The sequence below is a fragment of the Corvus hawaiiensis genome, chromosome 5 (genome assembly GCF_020740725.1).
Source record: "Corvus hawaiiensis isolate bCorHaw1 chromosome 5, bCorHaw1.pri.cur, whole genome shotgun sequence".
Taxonomy (NCBI): domain Eukaryota; kingdom Metazoa; phylum Chordata; class Aves; order Passeriformes; family Corvidae; genus Corvus; species Corvus hawaiiensis.
Window position 1 is genome coordinate 27132138 of NC_063217.1, and position 25141 is coordinate 27157278.

The 25141-nt window shown below is 37.0% G+C and overlaps 1 protein-coding gene across 3 annotated transcripts in view; it reads left to right on the top strand.

Annotated features, from left to right (window-relative positions):
* Positions 1 to 24548, top strand: part of SLAIN2 (SLAIN motif family member 2) — a 33417-nt gene extending 8869 nt beyond the window's left edge. The window contains exons 2-9 of one of the 3 annotated variants that reach the window (XM_048303921.1): positions 1046 to 1194; positions 6065 to 6229; positions 7640 to 7801; positions 9039 to 9398; positions 11486 to 11623; positions 16579 to 16656; positions 21067 to 21376; positions 23102 to 24548. In XM_048303921.1, coding sequence (XP_048159878.1) covers positions 1046 to 1194; positions 6065 to 6229; positions 7640 to 7801; positions 9039 to 9398; positions 11486 to 11623; positions 16579 to 16656; positions 21067 to 21376; positions 23102 to 23168 — 1429 coding nt within the window. In that variant the 3' untranslated portion in view covers positions 23169 to 24548. Of the gene's footprint in view, positions 1 to 1045; positions 1195 to 6064; positions 6230 to 7639; positions 7802 to 9038; positions 9399 to 11485; positions 11624 to 13395; positions 13455 to 16578; positions 16657 to 21066; positions 21377 to 23101 lie in introns of those variants that run through there. The other 2 variants (XM_048303922.1, XM_048303923.1) reach the window with 2 other exon arrangements.
* Positions 24549 to 25141: the final 593 nt, after the last annotated feature.

A 25141-nucleotide genomic window follows, 5' to 3' on the forward strand; every position in this document is an offset into this window, starting at 1 on the left:
ATAAAGGGAACAACTTTTGTTATATGTTTTGTACAGAAGCATGTCTGATTAGACTGTCAGATGTTCCTCAGTTACTCTGTATGGCATACAATCATACTCGGAATATGAAGTCTGTCATTACTCCTAGAAGAAACTCGTTTAGCTGTTTCTACACGACATAATCTCTAGTTAGCATTGTATGTCTTGCAATTCACTGTTGTCTTTGCTGAACCACATTTCCAAGTTTGGTTCTAGTCCAAAGTAAGGCTTAAAGTTCCCTGGTTTGAGTGTGTGATTGGTTATGACTTTTCCTTTAATCTGTCTGTTGAGGGAGGAGATGTTTTCAGCTAAATTTCTAGAGCCTTTAAACTGGACTGCTACTTTCTTCAGTCATGGAATGCTGATGTTAAAATAAATGAATGGAGATGCTGACAAACAAAGTACATCTGCCAGCACATCTGGGAGAACAGTATAATCTCGTTATTTCTTTCTCCTCTCCTGTGTGCATTATCTCTTTTTCCTTGTTGCTAATGCTTGATTGTATACCTCCTTAGGACAGAGATAGTCCCTTTGTTCTGTGTTCAAAGAGTACGAAAAGATCAGGTGCTAGGATAGAAATAATAAAAATAAATTGTGCATTGTTCAAGGCTACTGAAACAGTAGTTGTGTTTTGTGTACTTTAGCACTGCTCCTTGGCTACTAAGATGCTTATTGCTTCCTTTGTTTAGGAAAACAAGAGTTCTTTATTGTGTAGTGCTCAATTTCCTTCCTTCAGGTGAATCTGAAACGATTAATCCTCATTTGTAGGTTTATGTGACATTGTGAAATTGTCCATCTACATAAAGTGTCTGAAGTCCTTAGGTAGCCATATGTTATCACTGTTATACTCTATCCAAAATGATTAATTTTAGGGTCAAATCTGTGCTTTCTTTATCTTTTGGGATTGTACTATAGTGTAGGTAGAGTATAAAAACAGAAATGGCATACTGTGTGGTATTTTCTTGCATGCTCATCTTATGCTCATTTTGTCTGTCCTCATAAATTATTTATTTTCTCTCTTTTCCAGGTTATATACATCTCCAAAGAAGAAACTGAATCCAGTACAAAAATGTATCAGTCCATTAGTTTGGTGCAGACAGGTACTGGATTACCCAAGTCCTGATGTTGAATGTGCTAAGAAGTCACTGATCCACAAGCTGGAACAAACAATGTCGGGTGAGTTTCTGCACACTAAAACCACTGGGTTCTGTGTATTTATTTTGAAACAGAGTCAAAATTAGCTGATGGTTGTGAGATAAGACATCTGTCAATTACTTGCGTCTAAAGCTTTCATTATGGTTTACAAACAGTCATTAATTTCTACTCATTTTCTGGATTGTATGAATGAAATAAAATGAAAGAAGGCATTAGATCGTGAGTCATGATTTCAGAGTTCTATAATACCTGCATAGTTTGGTCAGATGTTTTCAGGAAAAAACAATGTTTTTAACTTGAAAGTTTTCTTGTTTTTTTTTTTAAATAGAAGCCTGTATTAAGGTATCATAATTGTTAGGTGCTTGTCAGTATGTTAGCATGGAACTTGGTTTTCTGCTAGATTACCTATTTTATTTCATCTAAGGAAATTGAGGCTTAAGTTTTTGAATACTTTGGGGAGATGATATTGATTTCTTTTCCTCCCATCCCCAGTAACTTAAGATCTAGTTACAGTCAGATTAAAAAAAAACCCAGGGTTCATTATTCTTCCTTAATACTAACTAGTTGGTTATAGTCAAAACTGGAGCGTGTTTGACTCTGTGAGAATGAAAGTCTGCATTCTCCATCCTTCTACTACCAGCCTTTTTTATGTCAAACCAGTAGCAAAACGCTGAAGATCTGATTAGAATTCTCTGTCCATCTGGTTTCTTGCTTTATTTTATTTCTTTGTTGGAACCTATTTTTTTTAAATGATGCTGAGACAACTTACTTTCTTGCTATTAATAGCTATTCTTTTCCTGTTCCATCTTTCTGTAGTCTGCTACTGCTACATGTTTAACTGTTATCCTCAGGAATTAGCAGAATGGTTGGACTTGAGCTAAGGGTGTATGAACATGCAGTTCCAGTAGTGGTTCCAATGGCCACCTCCTTGCTATGGAACGTAAACTTTGTGCTCAGTTTATTTGACTGTAACTTTTTTCCTATCCTTGTATTGTTTTATGGAGCAATTCTGTCTTTATTCTGGTTTGTGCTGAAATTGTTCTTAATAAAATTTGAATCTATTTTTTATTCTTGTAAAAATTATGGGCATAGTGGTGAAAGTGCCCTTAGTGTGAGTCACCTACGATCTTCCCCTATTTCTTGTGCTTTTTTATGCTGCCTGGACAAATGTCTATTAAAAATGTACCTGAACAGTTAACATAATCTATGGCTTGGTACAGGCAAAGACTGAGATTCTAAACAACGAAAAGCACTCAGATCACAGGCATTTATAAATGATGATACAAGTTTGGGAATCTGAATACCACTGAGTATTTAAGAATGGATAGCAGTTGATTGACCTAATTCTGTTTCTGGCTTAACTTCTTTCAGAACTGGGTAGAAGTGTTCCAGAAGTACCACAAATTCTGTTACCCCTAGGGTATCTTTAAAAATTCATAGCTGAAGCAGAATGGCAGGAAACTTCCCTATGAAATGGACGCATTTGAAAGTTTTATCAAACAATGTGTTTAGGTAACTTTACCTATTTTTTTTGTTTCCCCCTAGACCTGAGGATCTGCTTCTGGCAGTGATACTTGCAAGAATACCACAATTCATCTATAGTACTAATAGGTGGAAATACTTACAGTAGAAAAGATGGGCACATGCTGGTTGGAGAAGATTGCATGTAAAAATGAATTTTTAACAAAATAGAAAATTGTCCTTTAGAGCAACCAGCCTCCTGTACAGATTTAGGGTAGCAGGGAGCTTCACTGGAGAAGACAAGTAGTGTTTCTTGTAACTTTGTGTGTATTTCCTACTCCGCAACTTCAGGAGTATCTTGTGACTTGCATTTTGCATAGTACTTGTACTTCATGGACCCATCACCTAACCTGTTACTAGCTACTGGTGCAGTTCATCGATTCTGGTCCCAGTCTCCATGGAGAAGGCTTTTCACACTTGCGTAACTTTCCTGAATCCTTGCTGATGATTCTTTTGCATTGACTATTTTTACATTGTCAGTTGCTGTTGTTACGTCTTTCTAATCTTAATATCTTTTTCCTCTTTTTCAGTCTCAAATGTACTCTCATATTTCACATTTTCTTCTTCCATTATATTTTTCATTGCATAATAATAAAGGAGGGAAGAGCAGCTTTCAGCTCCACGCTACTGAGAGCAGTTACTGATGCACAGTGCCTTGTCAGTAGTCAGTTCAGGTTCACAATTGTAGAGCAAGTCATGCTCAGTATTGGAAGTGTGTTCAGACTAGAGGGAACTTTAGGTATATTCTGCACTCACATTTTCCAATTTCCTACAGCAAAAGTGAGATTCATGACCATTTCAGCAAAATCATAGCTAAAAGGAATTAGATGCTGCAAACTGTTTCTGGATGTTATAAAAGAAAATTTACGTTAAAATAAAACTGTTGATTGTCAACCCTCCCCTCTGGCGTTTTGAAAGCTAATGTGTAATCTTTTGTAAGCCACTGTTTCATCTAATATTAGGATCATTTTAATGTTCAAATTAGTTACCTGTCTTGCTAATTTTGTCTGACACTCCTAATAAAGACCGTATCTCTATTTGTAAAAATAGCAATGTCTTCCTGAGTTACAGAAATCCCTGTAGGAAAACCTTTAGGAATTCTGGTCCAGAAAAATGGTTTGAATCCAACTTTTTTTCCTGGGAAAATGTATCATGCTGAAGAAGGTTCACATTAGCTAGGATGAAAACTACTGTATGTATCAAGTCTCACCACATACCAGAGCAAACTTTTTATATGTAGCAAAAGCATGCTAAGTTTCATCCAAAAAAAAATATCTGTGTATGATCAAATACTTTGTATCATTACGGATGTATACAAAGAGCCTGTTTTGAAGGCTATACAGTAGTACAATTGTTTTCTAATTTGTGGTTAGTATTTTAAAATACTTATCTGTGTAATAAATACAAAAGAAAGAGCTGTTGTGCAGACTTACATTTTAGGGATTTTTAGTGATATTTTCAGCAAGAGATGAAAAGTAAATTATTTTTTGGTGTGACAACAAAGATTCAATTGGAATAGATGCTTTGGGGTTCCTTTGTGAAGTTGATATCAAAGGCCTCATCATAATCACCCAGCGTAGAGTGACTTGTAATTGCTGGTTTTGTTTACTGAGCTTTGTAATAAAATAGAGATTTCCCTTTTGACACTCAAAATAAATTGAAGGTACCTCATGAATACTTGCTAGAATTCAGTGAATTCACAAATTGCTGAAATTAACACCTATTATCTAAGACTTGCAGTGAAAGCTGGAATATAAGCCTTCCATCTTTCATCTATAACTGTCTTTTCACTCTTAACTAAAGCACTGGTAATATTAGCTGGTTTAGAAAGGATCTTTACATGAGATGTAATTTTAGGAATTTGCTGCAAAGTCAGCTTTAATTTCTGCTGCTTTTGCCTCTGTACTACATTCTGCTATGGGCTAGGTTGGACAATATGTTTTTTTGGGGGCACTCTTAAAAACTGGTTAAATGATGCAGTCAGTTAAAATACTCTAGATATTTTTCAACTTAAATCTACTTCAGTAGGTCAGATAATAGTGCAGCCCCCACCATTGTTTGCACTGGACAACTGAGGATATAGTGACCAAGAGCAAAGCGGGTGGGAGGAGCAGCCGAAGCTTTGCTGGGCTTTGCTGCTGAAAGCAGCATTTCATGCAACTGTAGTCTGTTTTGGCCTCTAATGTCAAAGCAACAATAATTTTTAGTAAGGAAATTTGGGTTCAATTACTCTTTTTTTTTTTTTTTTTCTGTCCACTGCTATCAGTAGCCTAATTATTACATTGAAGCCCCTTTTCACTAAGAGAAATGTCACACAGTATTTTTTAATAGCTTACTTTCAGCAGCTGGGTGAGCTGCAACTAAATCTAATCTGGATTTATGTACTATCAAGTTGAGATTTCTAGCTTTTTCATCTTAACATTTTGCAATTTAATTTGTTCTTTTATACGCTTCTCTATAAATACACTTCCAGCAGTGAAGCAGCTGATTTTTAGCAAAAGTGTATAAATATCTTTTGGATCCCACTACCCCTGTTGAAATTCCATTTTCTGTTATGTACATTTTTGAACTAAATAGTCAAGTAACTAAACAAGTAATACACTTGACAACCAGTGGAATTGCAGTATCTTACTGTTCACCATTGTTAATGTTCACCAGTGTTTAAAATTCATCTGAAAATACCTCAACATTGAAACATGGCAGAGGAAAGCACCCAATTTAGATCTTATATTGCATATGAGGCTGAAGCCTATGGTCAAAATATCCCAAGTCATTAGAACAGAAGGTTAACAGGAGGAAATAGTCAATTTGCTTTAGTCTGGTAGGTTCACAGTACCCAGAAATACAAACAGAAGCATTTGCCTTACTTAATGGTTTTTCATTTTAGCATTTGCTTAGGGAAATTTTGTAGGTGATACTGCTTAGTTATGTGGTGCCAGTCTTGGGGTTACTGTGGAAGTCTTGTGTGATCCAGACAGGTCTGAGAGTTCTGGAGAACGTGACTTCGTGGTGTGCTCTGGTTTGTATGTAATTGAGTATAGGATGTATGTTAGTATAACTGAGGTACTACTGCCCTCCTGCTTCTGAGCACCTACGCTGCTGGGCATCTCAAAGACATCAGCTGCAGTGATCTTAGATCTGACTTCTAAAACGAAAAGACTTGTCACTATTTTGTCTTGCCCTCTTCTTCCACTCTTTTCGCGTTATGGTTATATCTAGGGGTGAAGAAAGCAGTGGGAAAACTTCCTGGTGACTGAAGTTTTCTACTTGAACTGCATAGTAATTAAATCACACGGAAGACATAATACAGTATTGTATTTGTTTTTCATTCATTCAGTATAATTCATCACTTTTCCCCTCTTTCCTGCAGCTCTCAAGAGACAGAGTTTGTACAGCAGCCCTTTCAGTGCAGTCAGTTACGCAAGTTCCTATAGTCCAAATACCGGTAGCCCCTACAGCAGTGGCTTCAACTCTCCCTCCTCAACACCAGTGAAATCTGCTTTAGTGAAACAGCTCATACCTCCTGGTACCTCAGGTAAGTCAGTGTGTGTCTGGTCTTTTCCTTACTTCCTCCTTTTCCTTTCACAAACATGCTCAGATAGACAACATTTGCATCAAACTAGAATAAGAAAGACTCCAGAATTTTTCAGTGTTTTGTAGGATGTGTGCATCATACAGTATTTAAACTTTTTAGGAAAAGCTTTTTTACATACTTACTGTCATGAGATACATGTAAAATGTTTTCTTTGGGTGTCCATGTCCCAGAAATCACTGATACATATTAGCAGTTAGACCAAAACACAGAGTTCATTCTGTGGACTGCCAAGTAGCTTCTGGAATTCACTCTGTAAAATTGACAGGGGTGTTAAGTTCCATGGTAGGTGTTCAAAGGTTAGGGGTTGGTAGTTGTGAAGTCTTTTCAACTATCCCATTGCTTACTAACTGAAACATTTGGTATGCAATGTATCCATCAGTACCTCTGACATGTGAACAGTATAATATAAGGAAGAAACACGCATTGCAGTTAAGCATTCCATGAGACTTTGCAGCCAGCAGTGTAAGCATTAACTTCTGGCAATATTTTATACTTCTATTCTACACTGTAGACACTTCCTTTGCATGAGAAAAATTGATGCCTGGAATGTATCTCTACTCTGAAGTTAGAGTGTTGGCTTATTGTATATAATTTAAATTAGCTTACAGGGAAGGCGAAAAAACATTACATTGACAATCCAGCTATCACTAATTCACTGTGGACTTTTACAGAAGCCTGCGCTGCACGAGAGCCATTACCCAGTTTTTGGTTTAATCTTGGTTGCTCTGCTCTGCATTGTGCTACCTGCCTGGGGGACAGAGATGTAACAGGCAATGGGGTGTCAGCCAGAAGGCAGCAAACAGGAAGAGTTTTTCCTTGTTAGTTTCCATGTTACAGTTTAGCAAAGGTGTGTAGGTGGAACAGGTAGTATTTTCAGATAAACTGTATTTTAAGCATTCCAAATTGAATCAGTTCATGGAATCAGCAAGTCCTTATTGTTAAGAAAGATACAGTCAAACTTACAATATTACAAGGTGGTATGCAGAGATGAGAATGAAAGCACAGATGGAACCAGGTATGCAGTTGCTTTTTTGTAGAGCTGTGCAAACTTCTTAGCAGTTGAAACATGGTATGATAGACCAAATTACATGCCACTAATTTGTTTTGACACTACTGCAATGATTTTATAAAGTTGCCCATTTTTAGAAGGTAATGGCTAAGATTTGCTTTTGTAAGTTACATTTTCGGCCTAGGTTTGCAATAAAATAATCAAATGTTTCAAATGTCAATGTCTCAGTAGCAATCTCTTCAGACTGGTGGTTCTTTTACTAGGAAAGGAAATGCAGGTTCCCTTTTTTGTTTGTTTGTTTTAATAACAGCAATTCCTGCTACTTTATTTTCTTTCCACAGGTCATCTTAAAATTTCAGGAGATAGAAATCCTCCGCTAAGTCCACAGTCCTCTCTGGACAGTGAATTAAGTGCATCAGAGATGGATGAAGACTCTATTGGGTCTAATTACAAGTTAAATGATGTTACAGATGTGCAAATTTTAGCACGAATGCAGGAAGAAAGTAAGTGAGGGTTTTTTCCTGAAATCAAAGTGGAGCTGTTGGGGTTTTTTTTTTAATTGAATAATTGCAGTAGCACTTGTTTAGTAAGATTGGAAAAGGGGTATAGATTCTACTATGGATGTACAAATATAGTTCACTTGAGAAAGCTGGTTAAGGACTTCAGCCACCAGGCTAAGGAAAGGAAGTTGCTGTGTGGAAGTTTTCTTTAGGAACAATAGACAAAAAAATGCTGGAGAGTATGAATTTTTAAGATACAATATTTGCTAAAAGAATGGTTGTTAAAATGGACTACAGCCTATCACCATTCTTCTCAGGAGATGGTGCCTTCCCGATGTAATCCAGTCTTGTTCACATCAGTGCTTAAACCGTAATTTAAATTACTAAAATGTAAAGTCAATATGGCAAAGAATAGTTAAGAAAAGCACCTATATAGATGTCTCTCTTTCATTATAACTTTAGTTGAGACTGTCGTCTTGTCCCTCTGAATTTGCAGAAAGTGGTAATAATTTCATTTGTCTAACTAGGTGGTCTCTAGACTGTTATTGCACATCCTTATCAGGGAAAAAAACCAAAACCAAGTGCCCAATATATGTACTTTTTAATAAATTATATATGTGTATTACGCTAATGTATAACGTTCACAAAAATACACAAATATACACAAATTTATAATTTAAAAAATATGAAATAAAGACAAGATAAATGCTGTTTTAAAAATACTAGTTGTTCCGAATTTCCTTCCTGTATGCCAGTGGATTGGTTTGCGTATCTGCAGGGGTGTTGGCACCACGCTTCCAAGACCACTGATCTAACAATTCCAGTTTCTCTAGGAGTAGCTTATCATGTTGCTTTTTTGGTTAGATTCACTAATACATTGCAAGAGACATTTTGTTGTGGCTGCTATAATTGTTACAGGCTGTTACATGATACCAAAATTATGATGTAGCCTTTGTTGCTGGTATCCAGCCTGGGAGAGGAGATGAACAAGTACATACACAACACACCTAGACTGATGACAGCTGTACTAGGAAAAGGAATGAACTCACCTACTTATTTCAAGTCATTATTAGCTGGTAGATAACTTTTTGGTACTAATCAGAATTTATTAATGCCTCCAATAACAGGAGTTAAGGTGAGCCAAATTTGAGTTTGAGAACTGTGCAGATATCTGTGTGCACTGTCTCTAGTTTGAACCGTTTGTGGGCTGGAATCAAGTAAACAATGTTTTTGTTGCCAGGCCTGCGGCAAGAGTACGCAGCCACAGCTTCTCGGCGTAGTTCTGGCTCCTCTTGCAATTCCACCCGGCGAGGCACGTTCAGCGACCAGGAGCTTGATGCACAGAGCTTAGAAGATGAGGAAGATGGCACACATCACACAGTGCACCCTGCTGTTAGCAGGTTCTCACCATCACCTCGCAGTTCTCCCTGGCCTTCACCAAAACAATCTCCGAGAAATTCCCCTCGCTCCCGATCACCTGCTCGAAGCATAGAGTACAGTAGAGTGTCACCACAGCCTATGATTAGCCGTTTACAGCAACCTCGTCTTTCGCTTCAAGGCCATCCTACAGACTTGCAAACTAGTAATGTCAAAAGTGAAGGTAAAAAACTGCTCGAAGTTCATTACACAAGTAGTTGTGTAGTTTCTCTAAAGGAGTTCCAGCAGTGTGCGGTCCTAAAACTATGTGCCTGTGTAACATCATGGTTTAATCTCTGAATTGCTGAAGAAAGCGCAGAGCAAGCAAAGCTGAAGTTCTCCTGGGGCACTGTTACAGTCAGATGAGTTGATAGACTTATATTTATTTTAGATCTTACCCAGTCAAGGAGTATAATTGAGTTTCATAGCGACCAAGGTCTATATTTGGCAGGCAAAAGCACTAAAATAAAGCAGGAAAACTATCATTTACTGCTAGGGTTAGGCCTTGCAGATGACAGAATAAAATGCAGAGGAAAGTAACTGTGGTCAGATAAGAGTACCGTGGCGATTTATACATGCCTGTAGCCTGTGAGCTGAACGCTTTCTTCTGGTTGCACAGGACTCCAGAACTTTTCAATCATGAACATAGTCTTAAAAACATTAGTACTTAACCTCATGCATTTTAGATATCTCAAGCTGTGAAAACTGCTGCATAATAAATAATAAAGTTTGCAGTAAATTCAGTGCAATTATACTATATTGGCATAGAACAAAATAATATAATCCTGATACGATTTTCCTTCTTGAATGTACTTTCTCCTGGTAGCAATCTGGCAGAAACTCCTTTTACTGGGATGAAATTTTGCAAGCATATTCCCATTTCAGCAAACATAGTTTTTATCTGGCAAGTAAGATTTTAAATTTAGAAAGAATATACATTTAGATATTAAGAATTCCTCTTATAATAATGGTTTGGGGAAATTTTAGGTATCCAGGAAAATGTACAACACGAAAGCTAATCAATTACATTTTGACTTAATTGAGAATTCTTTTCCCATTCATTTCTTAAAATGGAAGTCTTAATGCATGCTAGACGAGTTGCAATAAAAATATCCCATGAGAGAAAAGGTACCAAAAGCTAGTATCCCACCTACCAGAAGTATCAAAATAGAGTGTGTGATCATGTTTCTGAAACAATTCCAAGGAATTATCTTGCAGTGGTTTTTGTGCAATTGAGTGTTGCTTGGTTATTCAGAGTTGATCATGCAGCAGCCAAGAAGAGTTGTTCAGGTTTTGTCTTTTTTTTTTTTTTTTAATTTTATTTTTCTAGAATGGTTGGAGGGAAATTTGGTTGACAGGGTTCAACAGTGTACCAGCTGCAGTGCAAAGCAATGCAAACTGCTAAGGGCAGAAAGTACACTTGTTGGAATATTCAGCCAATGCAGGCTTAGTTTTGTTTTCACTTTTAGTGCTTGTGCATGGGTAACATACTTCTTCCCTGCATCCCTCTTCAGAATCAGGTTGGCCGCTCATCCTGTCAAGGCATCTGCAGTCTTTTGTCCGAAATATGTTACCAACCCAGCTCTGCATGGGTTGGAGATACACAGAATGTCATTAGACTTGAGAAATACTTAATGGCATCTTTCCATATTCTGTGAACAGTGGTACAAATATTAGAAGGCCCCTGAAGTATCAGCATTAGCTGAGTAGATAAGTCATATATGAAAGATGAAGCATAACTGGACACTTCAATAATTTTGAATGCTGTGTATGAAGAGGTTCTTTCCAAGTGGATGGTTGTTATTTGTTGTATAAATGGACTGATATGGGACAAGGCAGTCTCAAAAATTTACTCAACTATGTTGTTTTTACTCTTCAGGCAAGCATTTTGTTACAAATAACTTTGTAGGTAAATAATTTGAAAACTGTGCAAAACTGCAAATTAGGTTTGTCTGTTCAGCTTTCATAGTAGTACAACAAAAGCCAGATAACCATAATCCAGATATGTTTCGATTCCAAAACACAATATGCTTGATTTTTTTCACCATAGGTGAAAAATGTTCATTCTTGCTTTTTTAGATACATAAGTATTTTATATGTGATAGATTTGAGAAGAATTAATGTAACAAAACACACTTTTAAATTGCAATGTAGTTTTATACGACTAATGTTTTGTGTCACTTACATTTGGAGTTCAATTATGGGTTCGCAATCTGACCTTTGTCCAGCATCAGATTACACATTGTGGTATCTTTGTATTATTTCATACAGAAAAACTAAGGCGTAGTCTTCCAAACTTGTCCAGGACATCTAACATCCAAGCTGAGTCTGTGAAAAACAGCAGAAGTGACTCAAACTTCCAAGTGCCAAATGGAGGAATACCTCGCATTCAACCTCAAGCCTCAGCCAGTAAGTACCTTTAGTGCTACTTAGTGTAAATTTCAGAATTAAGTGATGGTACTCGGCTGTCTTCCAGTCTCATGGCAAAGCAAAACATTGCATGCCACACTGGAGATGCTAATCTTGATTTTCAGTCGGGCCTTTGTGAATCTGTTTTTATGGTACACAAAATACTCAAAAAACATCTGATTTCTTATTAAGGTGTCATTCATAGTTTCCTAAAAGTATATGTAGAAGTAATATAAAGAATATAAATAGAGTATTTGGGCGTGTCAAACTGTTTTCTTTCTAGGCTCTGAAAATCACCTAGATGATGTTTATTGCTTTTTTTTTAAACTAGTAAAACATGACCTGAAAGTGTTCATTTCAGTTTAACACCTTAAGTTAACTCTTGTCTGCAGTTTCTTTCCTTCTTTCCTTCTTTTTTTTTTTTTTTTTTTTTCTCTTGGCACATGGATTATATATCCTGTTGCCAATTTTATTTACTTCAAGTGTCAGTTACTTCCGAAAAAAGGTTTGGATGAACCTGTGTCTCACAAAACACGTTAGCCCATTGCTGGACTCCTGCTTCCTAGTTTGTCCAAAAGTGCTGATATGACAATGATGCTATTCTCACAAGTCCTTGAAAATGGTGACCTTAAAGAAGCCAAAGCAAATGAAAATTAAATATTCAGTGTTTATATGTCAATATTGCCAGGTCCTGTTGTTTAAATATTTCCTGACCATTTTTTTAAAGCAAGTTTCTGAATTTAATAACTTTGTGTGACATTTTCAAGGGAAGAACACATTATGAATATTATTATGTGTAGAGCTTTGAACTATAAAAATGCTGTGATAAAAGTTCATCAGTAATCTAAATATTTGACAGGAAATGTAAAATAATGTTTGTGAATTAAGGGGTATTTTACCTATAGAACAATGAAGGCATAGTGGCATACCTAGTTGGTTGTCTTAAAACTTTCAAAACAATGTGCTAAAGCTACCACATACAGTTAAGTACAGAATAAGGAATACAGACCATGCCAAAGACTACAAGATTTCTGTCTTTGTACAGACTCAGAGCAGATGTAAGGGTTGTGTGGGCAGTCAGTCCCAGGTGTGTGATACTGTAGTAGATAGAAGTTAGTGTGACTTTACCATTGTTCATGTAAGTTACTCCAGCATCCTTTCACCTTGGCCCTCTTCTTCCACCGTTTGCAGACACTCAGGTGGAATTTCCAGCTGAAAGGACATCAGTGTAGTTCAAATGCATGACTGTTACGTGTTAGACAGGCTTATTAAAGTATAAAGCACTCGAAACAGTTGGACAGCAGTTCTACAGATGTGCTATTTCAGTGATTCGAAGAATTCTCAAAATGACCTGAAAGAAAGTGAAGGAAAAAATATTTTTAGTAAAAATCTCTACAGATTTTTTTTGGTGCTTTACAGTTGAGTAAACTGGGAAGGGAAGAGCATAGAGAGCAATTTAGTTAGCTAGAGGGCTATTTCCAGAATTAAAAGTATATTCATGCTTAAACTTTCTGGAAAGATCAGACAACAGAAGTCTCAGTATTCAATATTTAGTCAATTACTTCACTGCAGGAGCCAAAGTGGTGTGATTGTGTTTATATTTCTTTTTTCAACTTGTGGATGCATTAAGAATTACTAGGTAAATTTGCTTCTCTTTCATAGACTATTTCCCCAAATGTGAACCACTCTAGACCAACTTACATTTAAATGTAAGTTAAGTATCATTAATAAAGGCCAGATTTCTAGCTTTTACAGTTTCCCTGCTCTTACAGATGTTTGTCAGAGTCTTGCTATTGACAATCGTAAAACGGTTTGTGTGTGAAGTCAATGAGTAAGTATCTTTGCTTAGTCTGGATTAAAAAATTTTCTGCAAAACTGTACATTGTATAAAAATTTCCAGAATTGTGTCCTTTTTTATTGTATACTTTCTGTTTTATTGGTTTTATATTTTGTCACTTTGCACAAAGCACTGTTAAATTGCAGCAAATTTTTGTTTTCCCTTGGCAATGATTTCTGGGTATTGGGATTTGAAGCTTCCTCATACACCTGCTAGTTTTGCATGAGCTTACCTTTGCAAGGATGCTGGCTTGCCACCCGAGGTCACTACTTTGCTCCTTGTCAAAGATTTGCGGTTCATAATTTACTTGCACATTTGCTGTGGCTGCAATACTGAACTTGCTATGGTTGCTGGCATTCAAAAATGAGCTAGGAATCCAGTAAGTTTCTGAAAAGACAATTCCTCTTACAGTTTTATAGCCAAATTGTATTCGTTTGCTTACAGAAGAGAGGGAAGACACATATGATGTGTTCAGAGGTACAACTGTAAACATGAAAACATTGGCATTTTAACTTTTAGCTGCAATGTGGTGAACAATCCAAATTGTTTTTGAAAAGAGACTGAATTAAATAGCAGTTGTAACAATTAGAATCTTCATTTACTTTGATTCTCCATGCCATTCTGCAGAAAATACTTTTTTAATATGAAAGCTAGTACATATTTCACCTTAAAACACTGGAAGATACGGTAATATGTGTGTTCCCCAAGGAACAGGTATTATCTAAAGTGTTAGTGATGGGAAATCCCTGCATTGCGGTCCTACACCACACAGATTGTACAAAGCTGTAGAAGTTGTAGGGTGGCTTCCATGGAGGAGCTACCTGCTTTTGGATTGTGTGTGATGCTTTTGTACTTAGTAGAACTATGAGCACATGGATACTTTTAAGAAGAGCTAAATACAAAGCTTTCTCAAAGAGCTGTAGGTTGTTCAAACTATCAGTAAAGTGACTGGTCTGCTTGCCATGATCCAACTGCTTGGCATGTTCAGAATAAAAGGAGGAAGAGTAAGTTTTGAAGAAACCAAGTAGTCCAGGTCAGTTGATCAGAAGTAAATGTAACTACATGTATTCAGCACGCAGCAGTTGTGACAGGTGATGTCACAGCACGTGGAGCACATCAAGAGCAGCAAGTAGTGTGGATAAACATGCACTGGGCACTTATCTCAAACTGCATGTTTGCTCAGCATTGCTCAAATTGTACTGCCTAAGCTCTTTTCAGTGGTTCGGTGCACAGAAATGTTTTGCTGTTGAGTGTCTATTTCCTGGAGTCTCCATTGAGAAGGAAGGAATTTGATATGTGCATATTTTAAATCCTTTCCATATCATCCCACATCTCTGACTTGCAAGAAGTGTGAATAATGATGGGGGAAGGAAGTTCCGTGAGCAGTAGCATATTGAAATCTTAGTGAATTAGGACAAAACAAATTCAAAATATGAAGGCAGAAGTTGTTCTTCATTTTGTGTGGTATAACAAAAACACTGATTCAATAAAAAATAATGAAGTGGAATATTTGAGGACTGAAGCAGTCTGGCCAGTGGACTGCTTCAGTAAATTTCTAGGAATTATGCTCATATTTAAAGATCATACTATGCTTAATTGGCTGTTCGTATGTATGCTTTAGAAAAAGTTTCTAGGAAGACCATGTGCCAGTTGAGTTAGAACTACATATTGCCACAGGCTGTTTTGGATTAGATTCTAGTTGGGAGAAGGAATAACGTTTTTATTAGTAGAAGGCACAGGCAGAATTTTACTGTGTTGATGTACAATTTAATTCCTTTTTGCTGTTTGTTGAACATGACAGTTTTAGTTAGTTAGTAAGACTAAACTAACTAGACTGTCTAGTCATAATTTCAGCATGATGTTAAAACACGTGATGAATTTTTTATAATTCATAAGATACTGTGTATTTTGCACTGACTGAAGGATAGAAAAGGTGATAGCAATCATTATATGCTATCAAGCAAAAGGATTAACATTTTATTATCAGGACTGGAATTGTTCCTCCCCTGCCTTCTTTATAGTGATATTCACTAGTTGGTGATGGAGTTATTGAGCTTCCTTACTCAGGGTCAGGATCTTTATGCACAGCTGTTCCCCCATCTTTCTTCCTTCTCACTATGGAAGTAAACCTTGCTAGTGCAATCAGTTTTATGCTGGTATAAAACTTCATACACTGAGATAAGCAGAGATGTTTATTCATACATTTTCATTTTACGAAGTCTCTGTGTAGTCAAAGCTTTATTTCACTGACTACTTTCCTCCTTCCCCCCCTTAAATATGCTGCGGTGAAAATAGGCTGAGTCAATGCGTTCCTTCTGGCAATGAGTAATTCTCTCCATGCCAAGATTCTGCAGCTCTTGGAACATTGGCTTCCTCTTGGTAACTGGTAGGTAGTGAGGTCATTTCAAGGCAGAACCAGCCCTTGAATGTTACTTGACAAAAGGCAGGACAAGGGAGCAAAGGAGCAATAAAAACCAATTTCCATCATGCTGTGTACATGCTGGCAGCTGGTAAGTCTTAGTATTAAGTCTTCATTTTAAGCTTAAATCCTCTTGCATACCTTTTGAAGAGGGGAAAAAAAAAAGACATCTCTCAAGAAGGCTTAAGTCTCTATAACTGAAGAATACAATTTGTTTATATGATGATCATATTAGACAAAGATTTCTGCTTTTGTATAATGTTAGAATATTTTTTGAAAACACTTTTAAAATGAAAAAATTAGTCTTGCTAGGTCAAATATGAAAATTTAATTTTCATCTTTGTATCTAATCTTGCTCTCATATTGCTGTAGCATGTTTGCTAGGTGGCTTGTTCTCCCTTAGGTGTTTTAATTTTTGTTTTGCATTTCTGGGCTTTTTGCCCTGCAAGAAGCTTTACTCTTACCAAATCTGCGCATTTTGCACTGCAAAATTTCTGACACACTCCTCTGTAACTCTTTGCCATTAAGAGCAAGCACCATTCACAAAACGCCATCACTTCCAGAGTCATAACAGCTTTTTTGAGTGTTTTACTCACACTGCTCCTTGATGCTTCACAAGTGGATGCAATTCTGAAATTCCCAGTAAATTTAGTTTTCTTATCTTCTTAGACAAATATAACACTTCTTGTCTTTCAACAGCTCTGCAAAGGCAGAAAAATTTGCCTCGTGCTGCCTTCAAAACCAAACAGTTTCTTCAAACTCCATCTACAAAAGGAGGTAATTAACTTACATCCTCTTATCAAGCTCCAGCAAATCTCAAATAATGGTTCACCTGCATTAAATCTCACATGTTCTAGATTAATAAACTTGATCTTGCAAGTACTGTAGAGATTAACCAAGTGGTCCTTGCTGTATAAAAGTTAACTTCTTTGTCTAAATATTAAAAATAAACTGTGTTATTTAGGAGATTGAATTTTGAGATAAAAACCCAAGGAATGGTGACTTTCTAACATTAATCAGGAAATACGGATTAGAAAAGTAGACTCCTAAATGCATATTCACTAGGGCTATATCTGTATAGGAATTTTTTAAATTGCAAAATACAGTTTTTAAAACAAAAGGTGTAAAAATACTCATACAATCCTTTGTGCTGGAAACAAAAGCTAACAAATTTATCCTTGAAAAGATGAGTATGGACTAGCAACTTATTTTGCGTGCACTTGTGCTTTCTCTTTTCCTCACAAAACCAGAAGGTTAATCCCAACATAGATTAATTAAGTTTTTTTTGACTCAAGAGACTTAGAGACTCTTTTATATAATATTCCAGTTTGCTAATGGCTGAACTTGGCTTTTTTTTTTTTTTTTTAAGAAGATAAATATTGAGTCTCTAATCCAATTATACAAGTTTTATCTGATTTTTAATCAGCTTTGGCAGACTTGTATGTGACACTGCCTCAGTTTCACATTTAAGGTAAACAGTGATTCTGGTTTTAAGCATAGTTGGTCTGTTGTCTATTACAACCAAGAAGATCTCATTGTAAAGATCATATTACACTCAAGACTAATTCATGAGTTTGTAGATGCTAGAATCTTTTAAGCGTTTTAAGAGTCCTTTGTGCAGACATGAGGGTGGCTGACAGAATGTATGTGTTTCTTTCCGGGGGTTTAACAATGCCAACTCCTTAGAGGCATCTTCATGCCATGCAGAAAGCTTTAGCAAAGTATGATGACTGTGAAACAGATTCACATGTCCTAAGAGGAAGTCTCTTAATAGTTTTCATACTTCATACCAGTAGAGTAAAGTTTGCACAATGTTCTGCTTTGGCATAAGACCACCATTGCTATTCCTCTGCAGAGCTTTCTTGGCTTTCTTTCCAGTTGGCCATGCCTTCCTCTGGATGTCTGGAACACTTATTAGGTCAATGGCCTCATCTGAACCTGTAGGACTGTACAGAAAATTAGCTTTTATTTGAGTTTGTATTATTTGTAAAAATGTATTAAACCTTAGAGAATGAGGAACAGTAAACATTGCACTGCCAGTTGTATATTCCAGTTTATGGCTGTTGTCATTCCTTACTGCAAATGAGGACCCTTTCAGTTACTTGCTTTGTCTTTTTCAGTTATTTGCTATTTTATAGTCCTTAATGTGTTGGTTTTCTTTCTTCTGATCTGAGATCCTTATGAACGTAGAAGTATTTAGCAGCAATGAAGCAAGACTTTCCTTTCAGAAAAATGAACAGCTGAGCAACAATTGATTTTGCCTTCTTAAAATGCTGTTCATTACGTACCTTGACACCTTTCACACACACTTTGGCTTTTTTTTTTACCACTTTGTGGTAACATCTCCCCAGCACCTTCTCTTCTCCAAGCTGAAGGCCTCCACCTCTCTCTTCATAGAGGTGCTCATCCATCCTCTGTACCTGCTCCAACAGGTCCACATCTTTCCTGTACTGAGATGACAGATCCGTTTATTGATTCCTTTAGTTATACCTCATCTGTTCTTTCATGTTGGGCTGATTCACCTCATCATAATGGTTGTGATTTAACAACTGCATTAGAATTTAATCTGTTTTCAAGTTGGTGTGCAGCAGCTGGCCTTGGAGTGCAAGCCAAATAAGTTTGCAACTTCACAGCATCCTACTTTGCCACATGGAGATCTCATGCTCCCTGCCCACAATCCAGGACAGAATCCAGAGAGGGTAGGACATCTAAATGTCATGACTGCACTATGCTTCTTTTTTTTTTTTTTTTTTTTTTTTTTTTTGGGTTGACAGATGTTTTAATTGTAGTTGTTTGTAGTTTACTTTCTAAGGAGATTGAGTTGTGTAAAGTTATTAAGCACTACCCTTACATGTTTGCATGTTTTTGTTAAACATGGATCAGCTAAATACTATACATGGGTACGCAATTATCAAATAGTCTGTGAGGCAGTACCTTACTCTTTATAGTCCTGTCTTACAGATAGGCCAAACTGACTATAATGAATATCCAAAACTGCTCTGAGACCAAATTCTTTATCTGTAGAACAGAATTATTAGGCAGTTTGCCAGACTGCATCATGTGGACTGCTCTGGAAGACAGTTCATTCCTTTATGTACAAGAATGAATACAGCTCTCAGCAATGTCTGCAATGCTGTGCTGACAGGAAATGTTTTATGAATTGACAGCTCAAGTTTGCAGCATGGTAAAATATGGTCAGCAGAAGGCTAAAGAGAATGGAGAAGACTGATTTACTGGATCCTTACTTCTGCTGGGAATGTGACAAGCTTTCTTCAGTTGCAACGTTTTGTTGCTTATATTCCATACCTAAAAACCTTTTCTCCCTTGTGCCTGTAAGAGGCCCAAAGCTGTATTCAGTGTTTATACACTGGCATTGCTCTGTTGGTAGCTGCTAACATGGTGCTGTGTTTGTGTTCCAACCATTGTAATGAGAAGTTCAGTGATAAAAGCTCCCTATATTTACAGTGTAGAGTCACTTGGAAATTCTGCAGGTTTGATTGCATCAATGTTACAGGCAAGGTCACATTTTAAAAACTTATAATGTAATCTATCTTAGTCCTAGGAGCACTTTGATGCTCTTCTTGTCCAGTCATTCTGTTGTTAATGCTTTCCTTAATACATACTCTGGCTTGATGCCAGCTTTTATTTTAAGGTTTTTTACTTACTCTGCCTGCCACTTAGCAACTGTCATGTGTTTTTGACCTCTCTGTCACCTTTTCTTGTCAGCTTTTCCCATGAGTGGCTTCATGCTGTTTAATATTGCTATCAGGGGAAAGGCCCCCTTGGGTAATGCAGAAAGGAATCAAATCCAATTCACATCTGTAATGAGGTACATATTAATCTTCCTAGACGTTCCCTGTAAGAAGCGGCTTCAAAGTACAATCTCAAAACTACCAGTTCCTCTATACCCCATTTAGGATTACTTGTCTCCTTTCTCACTCCTCATGTTCTTAGTGGATCTACCTTGAAAATGATAATAAAAGCTGTGTTAAGGACCAGCTGCTTTATGTACAACATCTGTCAAAAACAATACAACTTTGGTCTCACTATAAAATGTTTATTTAATAGAGGAAAGAACAGTTCATGCAAATTTACTAAATGCAAACATGTTTTCGTTACGTGATTGATTTTATTGTCCTGTGTTGACTCTTACTGACCCACCCTAATCAGTTTGAAAGCTGGTGAAATTTCATTCCATTACTAAGATTATGGGTTAATTTAAGTATTCTGTTCAGTGATAAATTATGTGTAATTTGAAAATATTTCTCATACTTGTGAAGAACTATGCTTAAGGTTTGGCATTATCAAAGGACTGTTGAATATTCTGTCTTACTAACCTATCCCAGAAAGGACTTGGTAACAAAACCTTGCATACTAACTCAGGTACAAAGTATTAGAGAACAGGTATTAGTTACAAACAGGTATTAGTTACACTGATAATTTAGGTAATGTTTGTAAGAAGAGGAAGGCTATAAATTGTTAGAGTTGTCTGGTTTAAGTTTCATAGCAGCACCTTAACCTCTTTCGTTTTGGGGGTTGGCTGATGTCATCCTTAATCCAAACTACAGCATTATACCAGTTACTAGGAAGAAAATTAACTCTATCCCAGCTGAAACCAGGACAGCTGACCCCATCTTTTTTTTTTTTTTCCATCTGCCAGAAAATGTGGGATGTAACCATATCTTTAGATGAATTCTAATTCAGTGGTTTTAAAAAAAAACAGCATAAGAGAAGTACCAAGATGCTCTGCACTCAAAATTTCATTATTGAAGGCTAATATACACTTTGAATCTATTTAAAGACTGTGTCACACTAGAATACTATATTCTTCAACGTGTTCTTTCATGGATGAGAATGAAGTTTACATGTTTCTGAAGCAGTTAAATTTCTTCTTAAGAAATATCTTCTTCTCTGTTTCTTTTGACTTGATTGATAAAAGTTATAGCCAAATGAGGATTACTTACAAATCCAGATAAATATTTGTAGTAAGCAAAAGAGGGCATTAGAGTTACAATATCAAAAACACATGACAAAGAGGACATCTGAATTCCTGTTTCTCATTGCTGCTTGGTTGGCTGTATTCCATTACACATCCCATATTGTTTGTATAATCACATAAAGTAATTTCCAGTTTTTAATTTCAGCAGTATTGTGACATAAGCTGAAAGTAATTTCTGTATTTTCCAGTACCTTCTTCGAGTAAATTCCGCTTGCCTGCAGCACCGTCTCCCTTAGCTCTCCGACAGCCAGTGAAAGCGTTCAGTAACCATGGACCCGGCTCGGCTGCCTCTCCAGAAGCCGCACAGCTGTCGCACAGTAGTTCTTCACCAGGGCCTCTTGCAGCCCAGAGCTCAGGCTTGCCAAGCCCTGCCAGCAGTATTAACAGTACTACTCTTACCAGACCAGCAGGGATGAGGAGTGGTTTGCCCAGACCCAGTGCCCCTTCCATGGGGGGCATCCCAGTGCCTCGTAGCAAACTTGCACAGCCTGTTCGCAGGTGAGTCTCTGACAGGTAGTCTTAGGTTGAAGTTTTCAAAATTAATTTTGTACGCTATGTATTTGTGCTGCTTCTTCCTGCAGTTGTTATTTTGATCTCAAGGTCTTCAGAACAGAAGTGGAGACCTCCTTGTGAAGTATTTCCAAAATGGTTTTGAATCCAAACGGAGAGAAAAAGGTTCTTGTATTAAAGAGTGAAGGTGAATGAATGGAAGTGAAATGAGTAACGGAAGATACTGAACTAAGTAAATAAAGTCTTAGTCTGGGCTGAGAAGGCAGCAAGAATTTGTCTGCATGTGGTAAAAGTTACCAAAATATAGCTGGCAAGAGAAAATTCACTTGTGTGACACATTCTGGAGTCAGAACTACTTGCTTCCATAACTCAAGCAGTGGTACCATGGTGAGAGTAGTTTCTCTCCTTGGGCAGCTCTCCTTGGTGCATCTTCCAGAAGGAAGATGCACCGAGACAGAGGAGGCATCCATAGCATTTGCTAAACTTAACATAAAAATCACTGCAGTTAACCCACAGGATGAAACAGAATTTTTAGCTTAAACACAACTGTGCTAGCACTCAGCTACAGAAGTTTTTTGATGTGTCTTTATGAAAACTACTGCAAGAGAGACTGAGCATTAACTGTGAATGCCAGTTTTCACTGAAGGTGTCAAGTAGAAGCTGACATAAAGAAGCAGTCATCCATGAGAAATACTAAGAATCTCCTTAAACAGAAGGGAAAAACAATTAGTTTCTAGTACTGTAAAAAAAGATTAAATGGTGGTAAATAGCACAGTGGAAAAGTTCTGTTCTGCAGTGAGTGTTGGGCAGGGAAATGACAAATGACTGTCACAGCACTTACTGTTTTGCAGTTGGAGCCAGCACTGGTCAGCAGTATGGAACTTTGTGTAATAAAAAGCAGTTGTTTTGCTAGGAAGCTGCTGATAGTAGTGAAGTGTGGTTGTCCAAATCACAGCTTGTCTTACAGAAAAGTATTTCACTTACTAAACTTTTTTTTTTTAATTGCCTTTTATTACCTTTTTTCAAGTTTACATGTATAGGACAAAGGGAAACAGCCCCAGCTTGCACCAGAGGAGGTTTAGATCAGATATTAGGGGAAATTGCTTCATCAAAAGGGTTGTCAAACATTGGAAGAGGCTGGCCAGGGTAGTGGTGGGGTCACCATCCCTGGAGATATGTAAAAGATGTGTAGATGTGGCGCTTCAAGACATGTTCTAGTGGTGGATTTAGCAATGTTGAATTAATGGTTGGACTTGATGATCTTAAAGATCTTTTTCAGCCTAAACGATTCATGGTTCTATAATGCAGACTCTGTACACAATGCAATAATCAAGTTTCTACGAATGTCAGATTTTGATGTAAGCAAAATGTGACCAAATAAGGATTTGCCTGTTTATATACATCAGTGAAAAAATGGCCTATTTCAGGTGGAAGCAGATTAGGTTTGCGTTTTCACAGAGTATAATAGCAGTAAGTTTTCTGTCTATTTATTTATTTAGCCTTTTTTTCTGACATGGTAGTTGCCAAGATACAATACATGCGACCTGAAACTGAAAATACTCTGGGGTTTATCTTAAGTAAACTGTATTGCAGAGAAGTAAATGAATTAAGTCTATATTTCAATTATTTATAAAATGTTTAAATTCTTATATATTGTAGGTAGAAACTTCAACAGTTATATATGAAACTGAAAAATATTTCATTTCATTTTAGATCATTACCCACTCCCAAGACATATGGCAACGTGAAAGATGAGAGTTGGAAAGATGGCTGCTACTGATCTGCAAAGCTTAATGCAAAGTTCCAGTGCTCATGGATACTTCCTCACCAGGCTATAAGACAGCTTGATTAAACAAACTGTTCAGATGTGACTCTTGGGATTTGTAAAAATTCCAAATCTCTCTGTCTCTAATTAGCACAAACTGGCAGAGATTATTATAAAGCAGCACTTTAATGACATCTAACATCAGATGTTTGGTGGTCATACAATCACTTCTACATTAAATTGCTATCAGTTCTGGGGGCTTTTTATTGCTTGCTAAAAATGTTATCAATATGAGCATTTATGAGAGTGGCCAATGTCTGGGCAAAAATGAATGAATGCCAAAGAAATGCCCATCTTGAAAAACGGCAAGGATAACTATTAACATACATTATCCAAAACTTCATTTTCAGCCTGTTTTAACTCAGCAGAAAGATTGGTGAATATGTACTATTGAAACAAGGCTACATGAATCAGAGCTAATGTTCTGATTGCAGACTGCTACAGTGCTGGGGAAATAATGCTTTTGACAATTGTGTGAGATCCTGACTGGGGCGAGTGGTACGTATACCCTTCAGGAAGAATCAGCAGTTACTCTGGAGGATTAGGCAGAACGGGGGTCATAGCAATGACTTACCGCATCAGAAGGTTTGAATGTAGCAGACACACACAGTGCAATAGTATAGATCACATCTTTCCTATGTTGACTTATTGGCTTTACATACTCTTATGTTTGATTGCCAAAAGGGCTTAGTTCAGTTGTACAATCTATCTAACCTTAAAAGTTCCTGGCTCAGGAAAGATGGCCTTCACTATTGTAGCCACATTTTTAACACATGGCTTGCTATTTGGGGAAAACTTTTTTAATAGCAGGTTTCCTTGCAAAAGAAAGAGCAAGTGATAATTTTGATTTGTTCTAATACCATACCACTATACTTGCAGCCTGCAGCAACTGTAAATGCTTATAGTTAAGGAGAAGGAAACACAACTATGCACTTGTAACATACAAATTTTAAGGAAATGAGTTGACTCTTGATGCCAAATGATATTCATTTAGGTGATGTTCCATGGTATGAGGGAGTTTTCTGTATCCTATTTTTTTACTTTCATCCATTTCTTAAATTGGTTTGTTTTAAATTGTAAATATTTTTACAGAAGATATTGCCCATGTAAGTGTGTTTAAATATGTACTTTGCCTTACATATGTGTATCTTACATTACTGGTAACAGAGTATGAAACCTGCTATGTCTGTTTACAAGCTATTAAACTCCTCTGGTGACTGACTTACTCTAACACATTTTGCTCAGAACAACTGATGTATTTAGCATTGAACCATTGTTTTCTGTTCTGGAAGACATCATGCAAAAATCTGTAGGTAAAGTTGTATTGGGTGGGACTAGTTAAGTGGAAGGGATTTTGTTTGAAGGTTTTTCAGTATTTTGGATGTACAGTTGATGAAGTAAGAGAATGTGAGTGGTATATCCTTTGTGCAATGACTGACAAACACTACAAGTTGGATTGGACGGTAGGTAGCCTTCAACTGCATTAGTATCTGAGTTTGGGACTGCTGGTGTATTTTGCCTCCCACCACTAAGAGGATAACTAATCCTGAAATTCTAGCACTTGAATTTTAGGCCAACATTAACTTACTCCTGGATGAAAAGCCATGCAATACTACTTGACTTGGAAGAAACCAAATAGGAAGGAGTGGAGACTAATTTGCAGCTCAGACTACTCAAGCAAGCTCTGGGTTGATGGGTGACTTCACACCCCAGACCAAGATCTGTGCTAAGACTTCAAAGCTGGGGTGTCATATATACTGTAATTGTCAGATTTCAGCAGAAACCACCTTTTACCAGTACAGAGCAGTACATACCACTAATCTAGCCTTGAGTCACCTGCAGGTACAGGGAATGGATGTCAGTATCTCACGTCACTGTTCAGCAGAAGACAGGACTAGATCAAATGTGCATATTCTCACTAAAGCCTG